Below are 14,221 nucleotides of genomic sequence, written 5' to 3'. Positions count from 1 at the left end.
AAAAAACATACCAAGCAATTATTTTGCATTGTGAAAATGATGATCTGGGTTTTGTCTCTAAAACAATTTATTATTTTACATCTAAAGAAAGAAGAGAGGGCTTCCCTGGTGGTGCAGTGGTTGAGAGTCCGCCTGCCGTTGCAGGGGACGCGGGTTTGTGCCCCGGTCCGGGAAGATCCCACATGGCGCGGAGCGGCTGGGCCCGTGAGCCATGGCCACTGAGCCTGCGCGTCTGGAGCCTGTGCTCCACAACGGGCGAGGCCACAACAGTGAGAGGCCCGCGTACCGGAAAAAAAAAAAAAGAAAGAAAGAAAGAAGAGAATAGTATCATTAGTGCTCCAGCTATAAAGAGCCCCTACCTCTTGGCATTGGTTTTAGTACAGGGCACATTTTCAGAATTTGTTCTTTATTCCACGTTGCCACTGCTTTTTTTTTTTTTTTTTTTTTTTTTTTTGTGGTACGCGGGCCTCTCACTGTTGTGGCCTCTCCCGTTGCGGAGCACAGGCTATGGACGCGCAGGCTCAGCGGCCATGGCTCACGGGCCCAGCCGCTCCGCGGCATGTGGGATCTTCCCAGACCGGGGCACGAACCCGCGTCCCCTGCATCGGCAGGCGGACTCTCAACCACTGTGCCACCAGGGAAGCCCTGCCACTGCTTTTTAACCCTTTTGTTTTTATGTGTCAAATTCTCTCAGTTTATAAAGATGAAATCCTGAAAAAACTATGTTAGAACTCAACAGTATCTGAGTTATTGCTCTATTCTGAAACTCACCATATGTTTTCTTTATGCTCTCGTGTTGATGCTAACTAATAGCCTAGGAGGGGAAGGGGAAAGGAAGGAAGGGTGGAAGGGAGGAAGGGAAATGAGGGAGGGAGGAGGAGAGGGAAGGAGGAAGTCGAGGAGAAATTCTGGATATAGACGTGTAAAGTCATACCAGTCAGGAGTAGGTTATCTCAACACTCCTCAGTATAGATGAGATTCACTGGAGGCCTTCATTAAGATCTATAAAATGGGGTGGCGAGAATATGGTGATGATGTAAGGGTGTGAGCTATTTTAAGAAAAACTAGTCATTTGTCGTAGTATCTATTTAATACTGAATCAGAAAATTTCCTTCTGGTCAAACCCATGCAGTTTTTTTAAGCATGGTCTCTAAATGAGGCAGTCTTTATGAAACAAAGGTAATATCTTTATCTTCACTTTTCAGATAAAAGTGCACATGGATATATAGCAGCCCATCCTTCGGTAAGTGAAAAATTGAAAACAGTTTTGTATGATCCGTGTTTCCAGTGGTCCAACAGAATACAATTGTGCAGATCCTGTTTTTAGATACACATAGAATCCTTTAAAAATATTTTAAAGGTGAAATTTAGATACATAAAATTCACCCGTTTTTAAGTGTACAGTTTGATGAGTTTTAGTAAATTTATACACCTGTGCTACCATCACCACAATCTAGTTTTAGAACACTTTCATCACCCCAGTAAGATCTCCCAGGTCTGCCTAGAGTTAACCCCCAGCCACCGCACCCTAGCCCTAGGCTATCACTAATCTGCTTTTATAGATTTGTCTTTCTGGACATTTCAAATGTAAATGAAATAATACAGTATATGTCCTTTGGGGATTGGCTTTTCTCTCAGCATAATGCTCTTAGGATTCATCCAAGTTGTTGTATTGTGTCAATAGTTTGTTCCTTTTTATTGCTAAGTGGTATTCCAGGGTATGGCTATACTGCTATTTAACAATTTACCCACTGAAGGGTTTCTAGACTGTTTACAGTTTGGGGCGTTTATAAATAAAGCTACTATGAAAATTCATGCATAAGTCTTTACATAGACAAATGTTTCTATTTCTTTTACATATAGAATCTTGAAAATAATCATCATAATGATAGAAACTTCTCTTGACTGAACAAATGTGCCAGACACTAGGCTAATAATACTTTGTATTCACTTAACCATTCCTACAACCCAATTAGGCAAGTCTTATCATTGTCTCCATTTTACAGATGAGGTTCAGAGAGGTGAAATAACTTGTCTAAGGTCATACCACTACATCTTTCGGTGTCACCTGTTCCAACAAAGTGAGACTTTGCCCAAAGTCACATAGATAGTTTTATCAGAGAAGAGACTAGAAAATAAGCAACCTAGCTCAAGGGCCTTGGAAGTGCTATAGTATCTGAAAGAATACCCTTACACAGAAAACAGTCTTAGACAAGGCTTCCCTTTACATGATTTTCATTCTGATATCCTGATAGAAATTATCTCCTGCCCCATTTGCTTCCTTTGGAGTGAAATAATTAGCATTAGTGAAAGTTTCCTCGCCGCTTATTCAGAGTCACGGATAGTCAAGCTGATTCTTCCTTTTATAGAGGACAAATGCTGGCCTGCTTGATGTCACCCTGGGCAGCCAGTGTGACAGCAATAAATCATTGCTGGTAAAAACTAAAGGCTCTGAGATAATACGGCAGGGCCTCAAAAATTTAGAAGAGAATTACCACATGATCCAGCAGTTGCACTTCTGGATATATACCCAGAAGAACTGAAAGCAGGGTCTTGAACAGATATTTGAACACCCATATTCATAGCAGCATTACTCATAGTAACCAGAAGGTGGAAGCAACCCAAGTGTCCATCAACAGGTGAACGAATAAACAAAAGTGGTATATCCATACAATGGAATATTATTCAGCCCTAAAAAGGAAGGAAATCCTTACATAGGCTACAACATGGCTGAGCCTTTAAGACATTATGCTAAGTGAAATAATCCAGTCACAAAAAGACAAATACCGTATGATTCTACCTGTATGAGGTATCTAGAGTAGTCAATATCATAGACACAGAAAGTGATTGCTGGGTGAGGTGGAAACGGGGTGTTGTTGTTTAATGGGTACAAAGTTTTAGTTTTGCAAGATGAAAAGAATTCTGGAGATGGATAGCTGGGATGGGTGCACAGCAATATGAATATACGTAACACTCCTGGACTAGACACTTCCAAATGGTTAAGATGGTAAACTTTATGTTATGTCTATTTTACCACAACTAAAAAGAAAACTTACAAGAGTAAAGGCTCTGGGCGTAGGTGTTTAGTCTTATTCCTCCACTTACAAGCTGAGCCACTTTCAGAAAGTGGCTCAGCTTCTGTGACCCTCTCTTTCCTCAGCCTTTAACTGGGAATAATAACAGTACCTACCTCCTAAAACTTGTGTGAATATTGAATATGCTAATGCATATAATATACTTAGTACATTACCTAGCATATACTATGTGTTTATTAAATGTAAGCTACTATTGCTACCATTTGTAGATGGCAACAAAGACGAAAACTCATTCTCTCCATGAGTGAGACTTGTCTGAGGCCATGGTACTGGTGCCTTGTTCAGAATTCTCAGAACAGAGCCGAATGTCGCCCTTCTTTTCTCACTGGTCATTGCCCTCCTTTTGCTTCTTTGCCATGACAGCTTCCTGGGCCTCACTGAAAACAGCACGTGAAGGGAGATAATAGCAAACTGGGAAAGCCAAAAATACCAACCTTCCATGAGCAACACATACCTTACCTCCCTTGATTTAATTACTGTCATTATTGTGCGATACTAGATAAGTATCTTGACAAAGAAATCGTTGTTATCTTTTCAGGTAGTCGGTTATTTTAAACACCAACCTGCTAGGATAGTCTGTATGTTGGTTTTCATTTTTATAAACAGCTCATAGCTCCCAGGATATTGGCCTTCTGTTTTTAGCTTGCTTCAGAGTAAGTAAGCTTGCTTTTGTTTTTAGCTTGCTTCAGAGTAAGTAAGACCTTGCAAGGTCTTACTACAGAATTAAAACTAAATCTACATAATGTTCAAAATATTCCATCAGATCAGAAAAAGGAAACTCATGAACTCACTGTTTGGAGATAAAACAACTGGGTATTCACTTATTTAACATGTATTTATCAAGTGCCTCCTTATAAGCACTAGGAAATTTGGAGCTCAGTCTGGTAAGGGAAGAGAAGTACGAACATAAAGAAGCACAGTACCATATGGATCATGTTACATACCATAAAATATGTCCATGTGCTCTGAGGATTCAAAGGAAGGAGCTTACTTTTAGCTGGGGAGGGAAGAGGAAGCAGGCCCTCGTCTTCAAGGGCTTAATTAAGCTCAGTGCCTAGTACAAAATAGGCACTTGGTACGTATTTGTTGAATTAGAAAATGCTTCATAGAAAAGGCGGAATTTGAACTAGATCTTGAAGGTCAGATGCGATTTGGATCTGTGAAGATAAGGAAGGGCATTCTAAGCAAAGGGAAGGCATGATAAAGGGCAGGGTAGTGAAAAGAGCAAGGGGACAAGGGGGTATGGGTGTGAATGAAGACTGAGATGCAGGAAAAGGAATCATAGGAGTTAAGCCTTGAAAGTTAAGTTGGAGCCAAATCATAGAAGCCCTTCAATGGTATTCTAAGGAATCTGGCCTATGTAAGTGTACAGTGGGAAGCCCTTGAAGTTTTGTGGGGCAGGAGAGTTAGGTGAATAAAGTTATGCTTTAGAAGAGTGATCTGATCGCAAATGTCCAGAGTGAATTAAGGACAGAAGGTAAGACTGGATGCAGGGAGACTGACTGGGGAAATATCTCAAGCATCCAAGGCCAGAGGTGATGAGGGCCTACGTGAGGTAGTGGCAGTGGGAATGGAGATTAGATTTAAATTCCAAAGATGTTTAGGTTATTGATTAGATGTTGGAGGAAAGGTTGAGGTCAGAGATGATTGCAGGCTTTGGATGCTACGTGGGTGGCCAAAAATATGAGGGTATTATCTTTCAGGAGATGCATATTTCTGGGAGAAGATGCTGAGTTTCCTATTGGACAGTTTGAGTTCGAAGGTTTAGCAAGACTTCCAGATGGAACTAATTGATTAGGCTACTTGAGGAAGGCTGGGTTTCTATTGATTGAATGAACTGAATTTAGACCCTTAAGGTCAGGTTGGGTCACTTCTTTGGGGCTCAGTAACTTGGGGAATTGCATCTTGTGTTCTCCTTATGTTTCTAGGGGGAGATTGCACTTCACACTGCTTGTGCTTTTGTTGCATTAGAAACACTCCCAGTAGACCTAGCTATCCTACAGGATGTGATTTAATGGAATTGACTACCCCTTCTCGACATAGCCTGAACTACTCACAAGTTTTCGCATCTTCTAGTAGCCTGGGTGGGAATCAAAATAGAAACAATGTTATATTCACTAAATGTGTTAAACTAATGGCAATGTAATTAATAATGAATTCAGCAATGCCTCTCATAGTCATACGAATCTGCTTCACTGCCCACTCATGATAGCTTCTTTGGTGTTAGTGTTATTAAACGCTAAATACTGTTCAGGGATCTACTCTTCAATTTGAGGCTACTTTGAAATTCGTGTATATTTATTGTACTATTGAGAGTGAAGTAATGCATTGAGAATCCTGAGCTAGTATTTTGAGTGGAAGGTAACAGCAATAATATGAATATGCCGTGATTTGTGCCTAGAGAAACTGGGTGTGCGTGTGACAGATGACACTTTTTTTTTTTTACAGTACTGGCTTATTTTGTTCATCTACATTAGTGCTTTTTAAAAATTTCAGTATGCATTAGAATTGGCTGGATAGCCTGTTAAAATGCAGATTCTAGGGCTCCATTCCCAGAGTAGAATGGAGCCCTGAAATCTGTATTGTAAACAAGCGACCAAGAGGGGCTCTCAGGCCACACTTAGCATTATCTGAAGTCTCCAAAGTCCTTACTTATTCTTTCTTCGACCTTTAACAATTAAGCTCAAAGAAAGGAGAGTTTCCTAAGGTAGTTCCACTAGCTGGTGTATTCTCTAGAGCAGGATTTACAACTTGGAGTCCATGAATGGGCTTCAGAAGACATTTGAACTCTTGAAATTATATGTAAAAATATGTGTCTACCTGTATTTTTCTGGGGAGATAGGCCAAACCCTTTAGAATTGGAAATGAGTCCAAGACCCAATCAGGTTAAGAATAACCTGCCTAGCTCGACTGAATGTGTGACATAATGACTGTCAAAAATACTTAATTTCAAAAAGACAAAAAATTCCTTACTTGATATCCATCTGTCTCTATTTTTACAAGTTTAGACATACTAGACATAGTAATCCTCAGCCCGGAAGGAAGAGTGTAGCAACATTATAACTTTGACTCCCCCAAAGGCCATCAAAAAAAGCTGTTAATCAAGGAAAGCTAAGTTTATTACACTTACAGGAGCAAGAAAGAGCACTGCCAGTGTCTTAGAAACGGGATGTCAAGGGAGAATATCTATAGGGTTTTGGAGCACGGCTATGTGATTTTGAAGCAGGTCTCGCAAGACAAGAAAAGAGTTAGGATCGTGCAGTGTTTCTGATAAAGTAACTTTGGATTGGGGAATACAGCAAAGTGAGGGTCTTGAATAGAGTTTTGGTGAGCAAGCTGTTGTTATTCTTAATAAGTAAATTACTTCAGTTGGTTCAGTCTTATCTTCCAAGAACAAGTATTTCTTAAAGTGAGAAGCTAAGCTATTTTTGCTTGTTCTCAGTATTGTGTAACATAAGAACAGGAAAATATGCTCCATCTTGATATTGTTTAACACAGGGAAAAGAAAGTATGCCCAGCCCCAGTGTTATTTACACAGGGATGGAAAATCTGTGGAAAAAATACACAGGAGCAAGAAATTATGTTCATTTCAATTCTTAGTACCAAGGCCTGGTATCTATGTGTAATGCTGGGTGGTTAATGCTCCCTGGCCCAACCAACATCCAAAACATAATGTCCACTGAAGGTCACACATTCTTTCCAGCCAACCAACATGGCAGCATAGTGTTTGGTCCCAGATAAACAGACATGTATCTTCTTCCTGCCCTGTAAACCCTCAAAGGATGAAAATCTTTAGGTTTTCGAATAGTCCCTTAGTCCATCCTTAGAGACTGGAATGTCCCCCATATGAAATTAGGATAGTGAGGATAGTAATGAATGTTAAGAATCAGTCCGTGAAATTTTGCAGGTGGATCTTCTCTAGTAAATTAGCGAGAACTGAAATGTGCAAGGCTACCTCTTGGCCAGTAGGCACTGGTTGGTCTTTGTACCAGTTTAAGGGTTGGGCCACTTTTAGATCCTCATAGGCTGTATATACACTCTCACTTATGGAGGACATGTGATGCATTGTATCAAATATATCAAGTATATTAAAGGGCCTCTATACCCCACTTTTTATTTTTGCTATAAAATTTTAAAAGTAATTTTTAAAATGTTAATTTTGAGATTATTTGATCATAAGTAGCACTTAATTTATGGTTAGGTGTAACTTCTTAGAAATCATAGTGAATACTCAAGAATTGTTGCTAAATAGAACAGCCTAACCTATAATTTGTTTTTTAATATAATGAAATTTCTATAAATACTAAATTTAAAGAACTAATTAATTAAGTTGACATATATTATACTTAACAGACATTTAATTAGACATTAACTGACAAATTTTATCATTTTCTTGTGGCATTTTGGAGCCGATGATTTATTTCTGAGTTCAAATATTTTCTTAGGCACACGTAAAGCTTATTATTCCTAGGCATGGTTCTTATTGCCTGATGAATAAAATAGCATCGTTTGCCATATAGAAACGAGTCAATTTATATGCAGGTTCTGCCCGTCTACCAAGGAACAGTAATTAGTTGCATTCTGGATCCCAGCTGGCATAAGATGGAGTAGAAGTTTCTGGAACAAAATAATATCAAAGCAAATACCATTAATCCAAAGACAACTTCTCCCTGTGCCCTGAGGTGCCCTGAAGAATTAGTCTTTCACAAAAAGAAACTGATTTTTTATCTAGAAATATAACGTCATTAATATATGTTGCTATCCACGCAGCCACAACCCAATGTAATAGCCCAGCTGTTTTGGCTAAATTAAGAATAAATATGCTGTACACTTGAAACTAACACGACATTGTTAGTCAACTATACTCCAATATAAACTAAAAATTAAAAAAAATAGAAAAACAATATCAAGTAAGCATATAAACTTCAATCTATAAACCACTCAGCGTATATATCAGGCAATCAAATATTCTTTCAAATTTATAAATTCTAAGTTGTCTTGTCACAGTATATAAATCTTGCTGGCTCCAAAAAGATATATGGTTATACCTATTACACCACCGTAGGTTTATACATGATTATAGAAAATCCACAGTGGATTTAAATCACAGACTGAGGTCCTTTGATGTAACAGTCTATTAGTAGGCTGTCTGCATCGGCCTCAGGAACTTTGTCCTCGAGGAATGAAAATTCTTTCTAGTCTCCAAAGAAGATGTACAGATTGCCAACAAACACATAAAAGAATGCTCAACATCACTAATCATTAGAGAAGCGCAAATCAAAACTGAAATGAGTATCACCTCACACCAGTCAGAATGGCCATCATCAAAAAATCTACAAACAATAAATGCTGGAGAGGGTGTGGAGAAAAGGGAACCCTCTTGCACTGTTGGTGGGAATGTAAATTGATACAGCCACTGTGGAGAACAGTATGGAGGTTCCTTAAGAAACTACAAATAGATCTATCATATGGCCCAGCAATCCCACTACTGGGCATATACCCTGAGAAAAACATAATTCAAAAAGAGTCATGTACCAAAATGTTCATTGCATCTCTATTTACAATAGCCAGGACCTGGAAGCAACCTAAGTGTCCATCAACAGATGAATGGATAAAGAAGATGTGGCACATATATACAATGGAATATTACTCAGCCATAAAAAGAAATGAAATTGAGTTGTTTGTAGTGAGGTGGATGGACCTAGAGTCTGTCATACAGAGTGAAATAAGTCAGAGAGAGAAAAACAAAGACCATATGCTAACACACATATAAGGAATCTAAGAAAAAAAATGGTTCTGAAGAACCTAGGGGCAGGACAGGAATAAAGATGCAGATGTAGAGAATGGACTTGAGGACACAGGGAGGGAGAAGGGTAAGCTGGGACAAAATGAGAGAGTGGCATGGACATATATACACTAACAAATGTGAAATAGATAGCTAGTGGGAAGCAGCCGCATAGCACAGGGAGATCAGCTCAGTGCTTTGTGTCCACCTAGAGGGGTGGGATAGGGAGGGTGGGAGGGAGGGAGATACAAGAGGGAAGAGATATGGGGCTATATGTACATGCATACCTGATTCACTTTGTTATAAAGCAGAAGCTAACACACCATTGTAAAACAATTATACACCAATAAAGATGTGAAAGAAAGAAAGAAAGAAAAAAGGAAAGAAAGAAAGAAAGAAAGAAAGAAAGAAAGAAAGAAAGAAAGAAAGAAAGAAAGAAAGAGAAAGAAAGAAAGAAAATTCTTTTTAGGCTTAGCCTGAGCCAGTGTACTCAAAGGCATAAACAAGTACACACACACATGCACACACACACAACAAAAACTCAAAAACCATCTATAATAGTGCTGTCCAACAGAAATGTAATAAAAGCCATATGTGTAATTTTAAATTTTCTGACTTTCATTTTTAAAAGTAAAAAGAAATAGGTGAAATTAATTTTAATAATATATTTTATTTAACCCAACATATTAAAATATTTTTATTTCAACATACACTCCATATAAAAAGCAATAAGGAAATATTTTATATTTTTTTCTTATTATGTATTCAGTACCTGGTATGTATTTTTCACTTACACCTTACATCTCAACTCAGACTAGCCACATTTTAAGTGTTGAATAGCCATCATACTGAGCAACAAAGACCTATATCATAGTTCAGTGATTTTTAAACTTAAGCAAGCATCAGGATCATCTGGAAGGCTTGTTATCGCACAGATTGCTGGGTCCCACCCCCAGAATTTGATTCATAGGTCTGGATAGGGTCCAAGAATTTGCATTTCTAACAAATTCCTTGATAATGCTAATGATGCTGATCTGGGGACCACACTTTGAGTACCATGGCCATAGTTATTTCAAAATCCACCTTTGGTACCATTCTACCCCTGCATTAATGTGAATGATCAAGAACCAACCCTAGATACTGTGGTTGCTGTCATTATTTTTGGTGTTATTGAAATTTTTCTCATTGCAAATCATCATTTACCTGTTGGTTGAGATTGACAATTATTTATGTAGATGAGGATTCCTTAAATCTTCATGTCTGTTATTCTCGGAGTGCTTCTTTCCAGGAGGCTGAACAGGAAAGAAACATTTATGGGCTCGCTTGTACTTCGTGAATATTTGCAGAGCTGTATTTATGCCATACGCATGCTCTGATCTTTAGGCACAAAATAGCCATTTGCTGGTTGACAAACTGTCAATCAACACACTGACAATCTGCCCGGTACCAATTCAAGGCGTTAATAGCAATTAATTTGATTTTTAAAATATATTCATTGATTTCAAGAACACTGAACTTGAAAATGTTCAATGAATAGCTCACTGTTTTTGAGCTCAGTGGAAAATAAAAGGAAGTTTTAAAATTTCATGGTGCTTAAATCCTGACCTGAATTTATCTCTGAATGCGGGCAGGTTCTGGCCACCAAATTGTAGATGGTTCTGTGCATTTGTAAAAGATGAAGTTCCTTCCTGTCCCTACGTGCTTAGATATTTTATCTCCCTTTTCTCACTTCTGAAGAGAAACAATGAGGAGTTAAGATCTGGTCTTTAAACTTTGTTTTTACCGTAAGAGTACAAAAACAGCATCAGAGCCTCCTTTGGCTCCCCCTGTGTCTGAAGAAGAAGATGAAGAAGAGGAAGAAGAAGAAGACGACAATGAGCCGCCACCAGTCATCGCACCAAGACCAGAGCACACAAAATCAGTAAGTCCCAAGTGACCGTGTTTCCAAATGATTCAACAGACGTCCTTTGGCATAGTCCTAGAGTCAGAATCTAGTTAATCACCTAGTATCTGTTGAGCATCTATGTTCCCGGAACTAGAGTATAAGATAAAAATTTCACTGGGGTTGCTGTTTGAGGATGCAGATTAGCACATGACAATTAGAGAATAATACCAAGCAATATACAAATAAGTGCTAAATTTTAAAACTGCTGCAGAAGTTAAGAAAGAGAACAAAAGCCATGGGAATCTGGTAGGAAGAATTGCATACGCAGAGGCACCAAGACCACAATTAGCACAGCATGTCTGGGGGCCTCAAAAGACTAGCTCCTGAGCGTTTTCAAGGGCAGTATACTTGAAGCAACTTAAAGATCTTTTTTGATAGAAATCACTTGTCTTTAAAAACTCATTAAAGGTTGAGGGGCGGGGTGGAGGGAGGAATGAATAGGTGGAGCACAGAAGATTTTTAGAGCAGAGAAAATACTCTGTGTGATACCATAATGATGGATGCATGTCATTATACATTCATCCAAGCCCATAGAATGTGCATTAAGAGTGAACCATGTGATTGATGGATTGAAAGTGATGAAAAATAGGGTACTTGAATATCATAATCCTATTGGTCTCTGTGTGGCCAAAAATACAACAGCCCAACTCTACCTTCATTATAGTATGTTCCTCTAGTTCCTCCTACTTGACTTTTGTAGGTAAATACAGTTTGGTAAGCATCTCTACAGAAATTGATGGCCCTGGAGGCTGCCATCCCATATAAAGGATAATGGGAGACAGAAAAGGCATTTCTGAAAAGAAAGACTCAGAGGGGAAGGCCAAACATAAATTTTGAGAATTAGAAGAGAGATATCAGGCATAGTCAGACCCTAAAACTTTAGGAAGGGGCTTCCCTGGTGGCGCAGTGGTTGAGAGTCCGCCTGCCGATGCAGGGGACACGGGTTCGTGCCTCGGTCCGGGAAGATCCCACATGCCGCGGAGCGGCTAGGCCCGTGAGCCATGGCCCCTGAGCCTGCACGTCCAGAGCCTGTGCTCCGCAACGGGAGAGGCCACAGCAGTGAGAGGCCCGCGTACTGCAAAAAAAAAAAAAAAAAAACCTTTAGGAAAGTGATTTAATTGTCTAAGGTCTTACAACTCTTTAGTTATAGAATTTTCACTAGTATCTGTATTACCCATACCCAATTAGTGATTTTGGATTCAAGGAACATTGAATTTATTAATGATCTACAAAAATGGATACTTCTGAAGTCGTTATTGTAAAGGATACATCTAATAATTATGAAAGTACATGATAATAAATCATTGTGTGTATGTGTAAAAAAAAAAAGAGTGAACCATATGTAAACTATGGACTTTGAGTGATCCTGATGTGTCAATGTAGGTTCATCAATTGTAGCATTATTTTGGTCTTTAATCTGTAACCAGATTTTTTGTCTTTAAGATCTACACTCGTTCCGTGGTTGAATCCATTGCTTCACCAGCAGCACCAAATAAAGAGGTCACACCACCTTCTGCTGAGAACGCCAATTCCAGTACTTTGTATAGAAACACAGATCGGCAAAGGAAAAAATCCAAGATGACAGATGAGGAGATCCTAGAGAAGCTAAGTGAGTTGTTTTTTGTTTTGCCATCGTTAGTTTCTTCATGAGAGGGTTTCTCCACCTACAGTGGGGATTGAACCTTTAAAAATTTGAACCTGCTTGCATGAACTCCAGGCTCCCTGACATCACAAGATGAAAAGTTTGAGACTCACTGTGTATTCCAGATCACCCCCTCCCTCATACTCCTAATTGCACAAAAACCAAGCATTTTCACTTGAAAAACATCAATCAAGGTGAAAACTTCACTAAATGAATTAAGTAGTATGTTTTATTTTAAGATTATACCCCCAAAGGGGATCAGTCTGACGAAAAAGATCTTATGATCATACCCCAGGGGCCCCCACCTGATCGATCATGATGGATAGTTCAACCTCAAAACCCAACACAGTCAATCAAAGTGGGTGGCCACGATAAAATTGCCTTTTCTCTTAATTTAGGAACATTGCTACGTGGACAGGGAGGCAGGGCCAGCAAATGCTCACAGCCTCCTTCCTGCAGTGTCATTAGTGTACCCAGTGTACCCAGTGTCATTAGTGTACCCAGGCTTGTACATACACACTCGCTCCATTTTACAAAACACTCCTCTTCCACTTAGCTTTCTGAGTCAAAGAGATTTAAAAAAAAATCCTCTGTTGAAAAGAGTCAAAGTTCTGTGAAGCACATTCATTAAACTCATACTACAAAAGCATCTGACAAATCACTAGTTATCTACAGTTCGTGCCTCCAATCTGACTAACTCCTCCTACTCATCCTTCAAACCTCAGCTCAAAAGACACCTCCTCAGGAAAGCCCTCCTTGTCTCTCTCAGTCTGAGTCAATGGACCTTCTTTTCACTGCCTTTATTGCAGCAAATATCACACTGTACTTGTCTGTCTCCTTCACTAGACTGGGAGCTCTTTAAAGACAGAGATTGTGCCTTCTTTTCCCGTACATCCAGTTCTAATAAAGTGCCTGGTACAGAGAGGCACTTAACGGATGCTTGTTGATTGAATGGGTGAAAAAATGAGCAGACAAATGCATCTTTACTGGGTTCCTACTTACGTGTTCTATGCCAGAGTCTTTGGAGGAAACCATAGAAAAACAATTTCCTGATATTAAGAAACTTACAATTTTATTTGGAAGATAAGATTTAATAGTGTGATACAGTGAGAGAATAGGAGACCATCTTGTTTCATGCAACTGTCTAAAAGAACTCAGGAAAGGAAGAGAGCAGTGCAGGCTATAGGCCACAGGAAGACTCTGCAGAGGTGGTCGTAGGGCCATTTTGCCCTCCAGGGGACATTTGGCAGTATCTGGAGACATGTTTATTGTCACAGCACAGGGAATGCCACTGGCATCTAGTGGATGGAGGCTAAGGATGCTTATAAACACTCTATAATGCAAAGGGTAGCCTCCTTCCTTTCCCTCTGCGACAAAGAATTATTCAGCCCCAAATGTCAACAGTGCTGATGTTGAGACAGTCTGACACAGAGGTATTTGGAAAGGCAAAGGTTTGGGTTGCCATTGTCAGCGCTCAGAACTGGAATTGAGGGACCAATTGAGCCAACCGACTTTACTGTACACGATCAAACATGCCTCTAGTGCTAATACCAACTATTTCCTTAATAACAACAGCAATAATTCCCATTTATTAAGTGCCTTCTCTGCTGACCACTTCACATACATTATCAAGTTTAATTTTCACAGTAATCCCTTGTGGTAGATTTTCATAGCCTCATTTTATAGATCAGTGAAAGTAAGCCTCAAAAAGCTGGAGTGACCAGATCACCAAACTAATGAGTGGCAGAGCCAGA

At 39.3% G+C, this 14,221-nt stretch overlaps 1 protein-coding gene across 10 annotated transcripts in view; it reads left to right on the top strand.

Moving 5' to 3' along the window:
- Positions 1-14,221, top strand: part of PAK3 (p21 (RAC1) activated kinase 3) — a 277,882-nt gene that overhangs the window by 214,499 nt on the left and 49,162 nt on the right. For all 10 annotated transcript variants that reach the window (XM_060293075.1, XM_060293076.1, XM_060293078.1 and 7 more), the window contains 3 exons: positions 1,206-1,243; positions 10,670-10,801; positions 12,269-12,434. In XM_060293075.1, the coding sequence (XP_060149058.1) occupies positions 1,206-1,243; positions 10,670-10,801; positions 12,269-12,434 (336 nt within the window). The remainder of the gene's footprint in view (positions 1-1,205; positions 1,244-10,669; positions 10,802-12,268; positions 12,435-14,221) is intronic.

Source organism: Globicephala melas, chromosome X (assembly GCF_963455315.2).
Source record: "Globicephala melas chromosome X, mGloMel1.2, whole genome shotgun sequence".
Lineage (NCBI taxonomy): Eukaryota > Metazoa > Chordata > Mammalia > Artiodactyla > Delphinidae > Globicephala > Globicephala melas.
The sequence above is the reverse complement of the archived record's forward strand: the minus strand, read 5'-3'. Positions and strand labels throughout refer to the sequence as shown.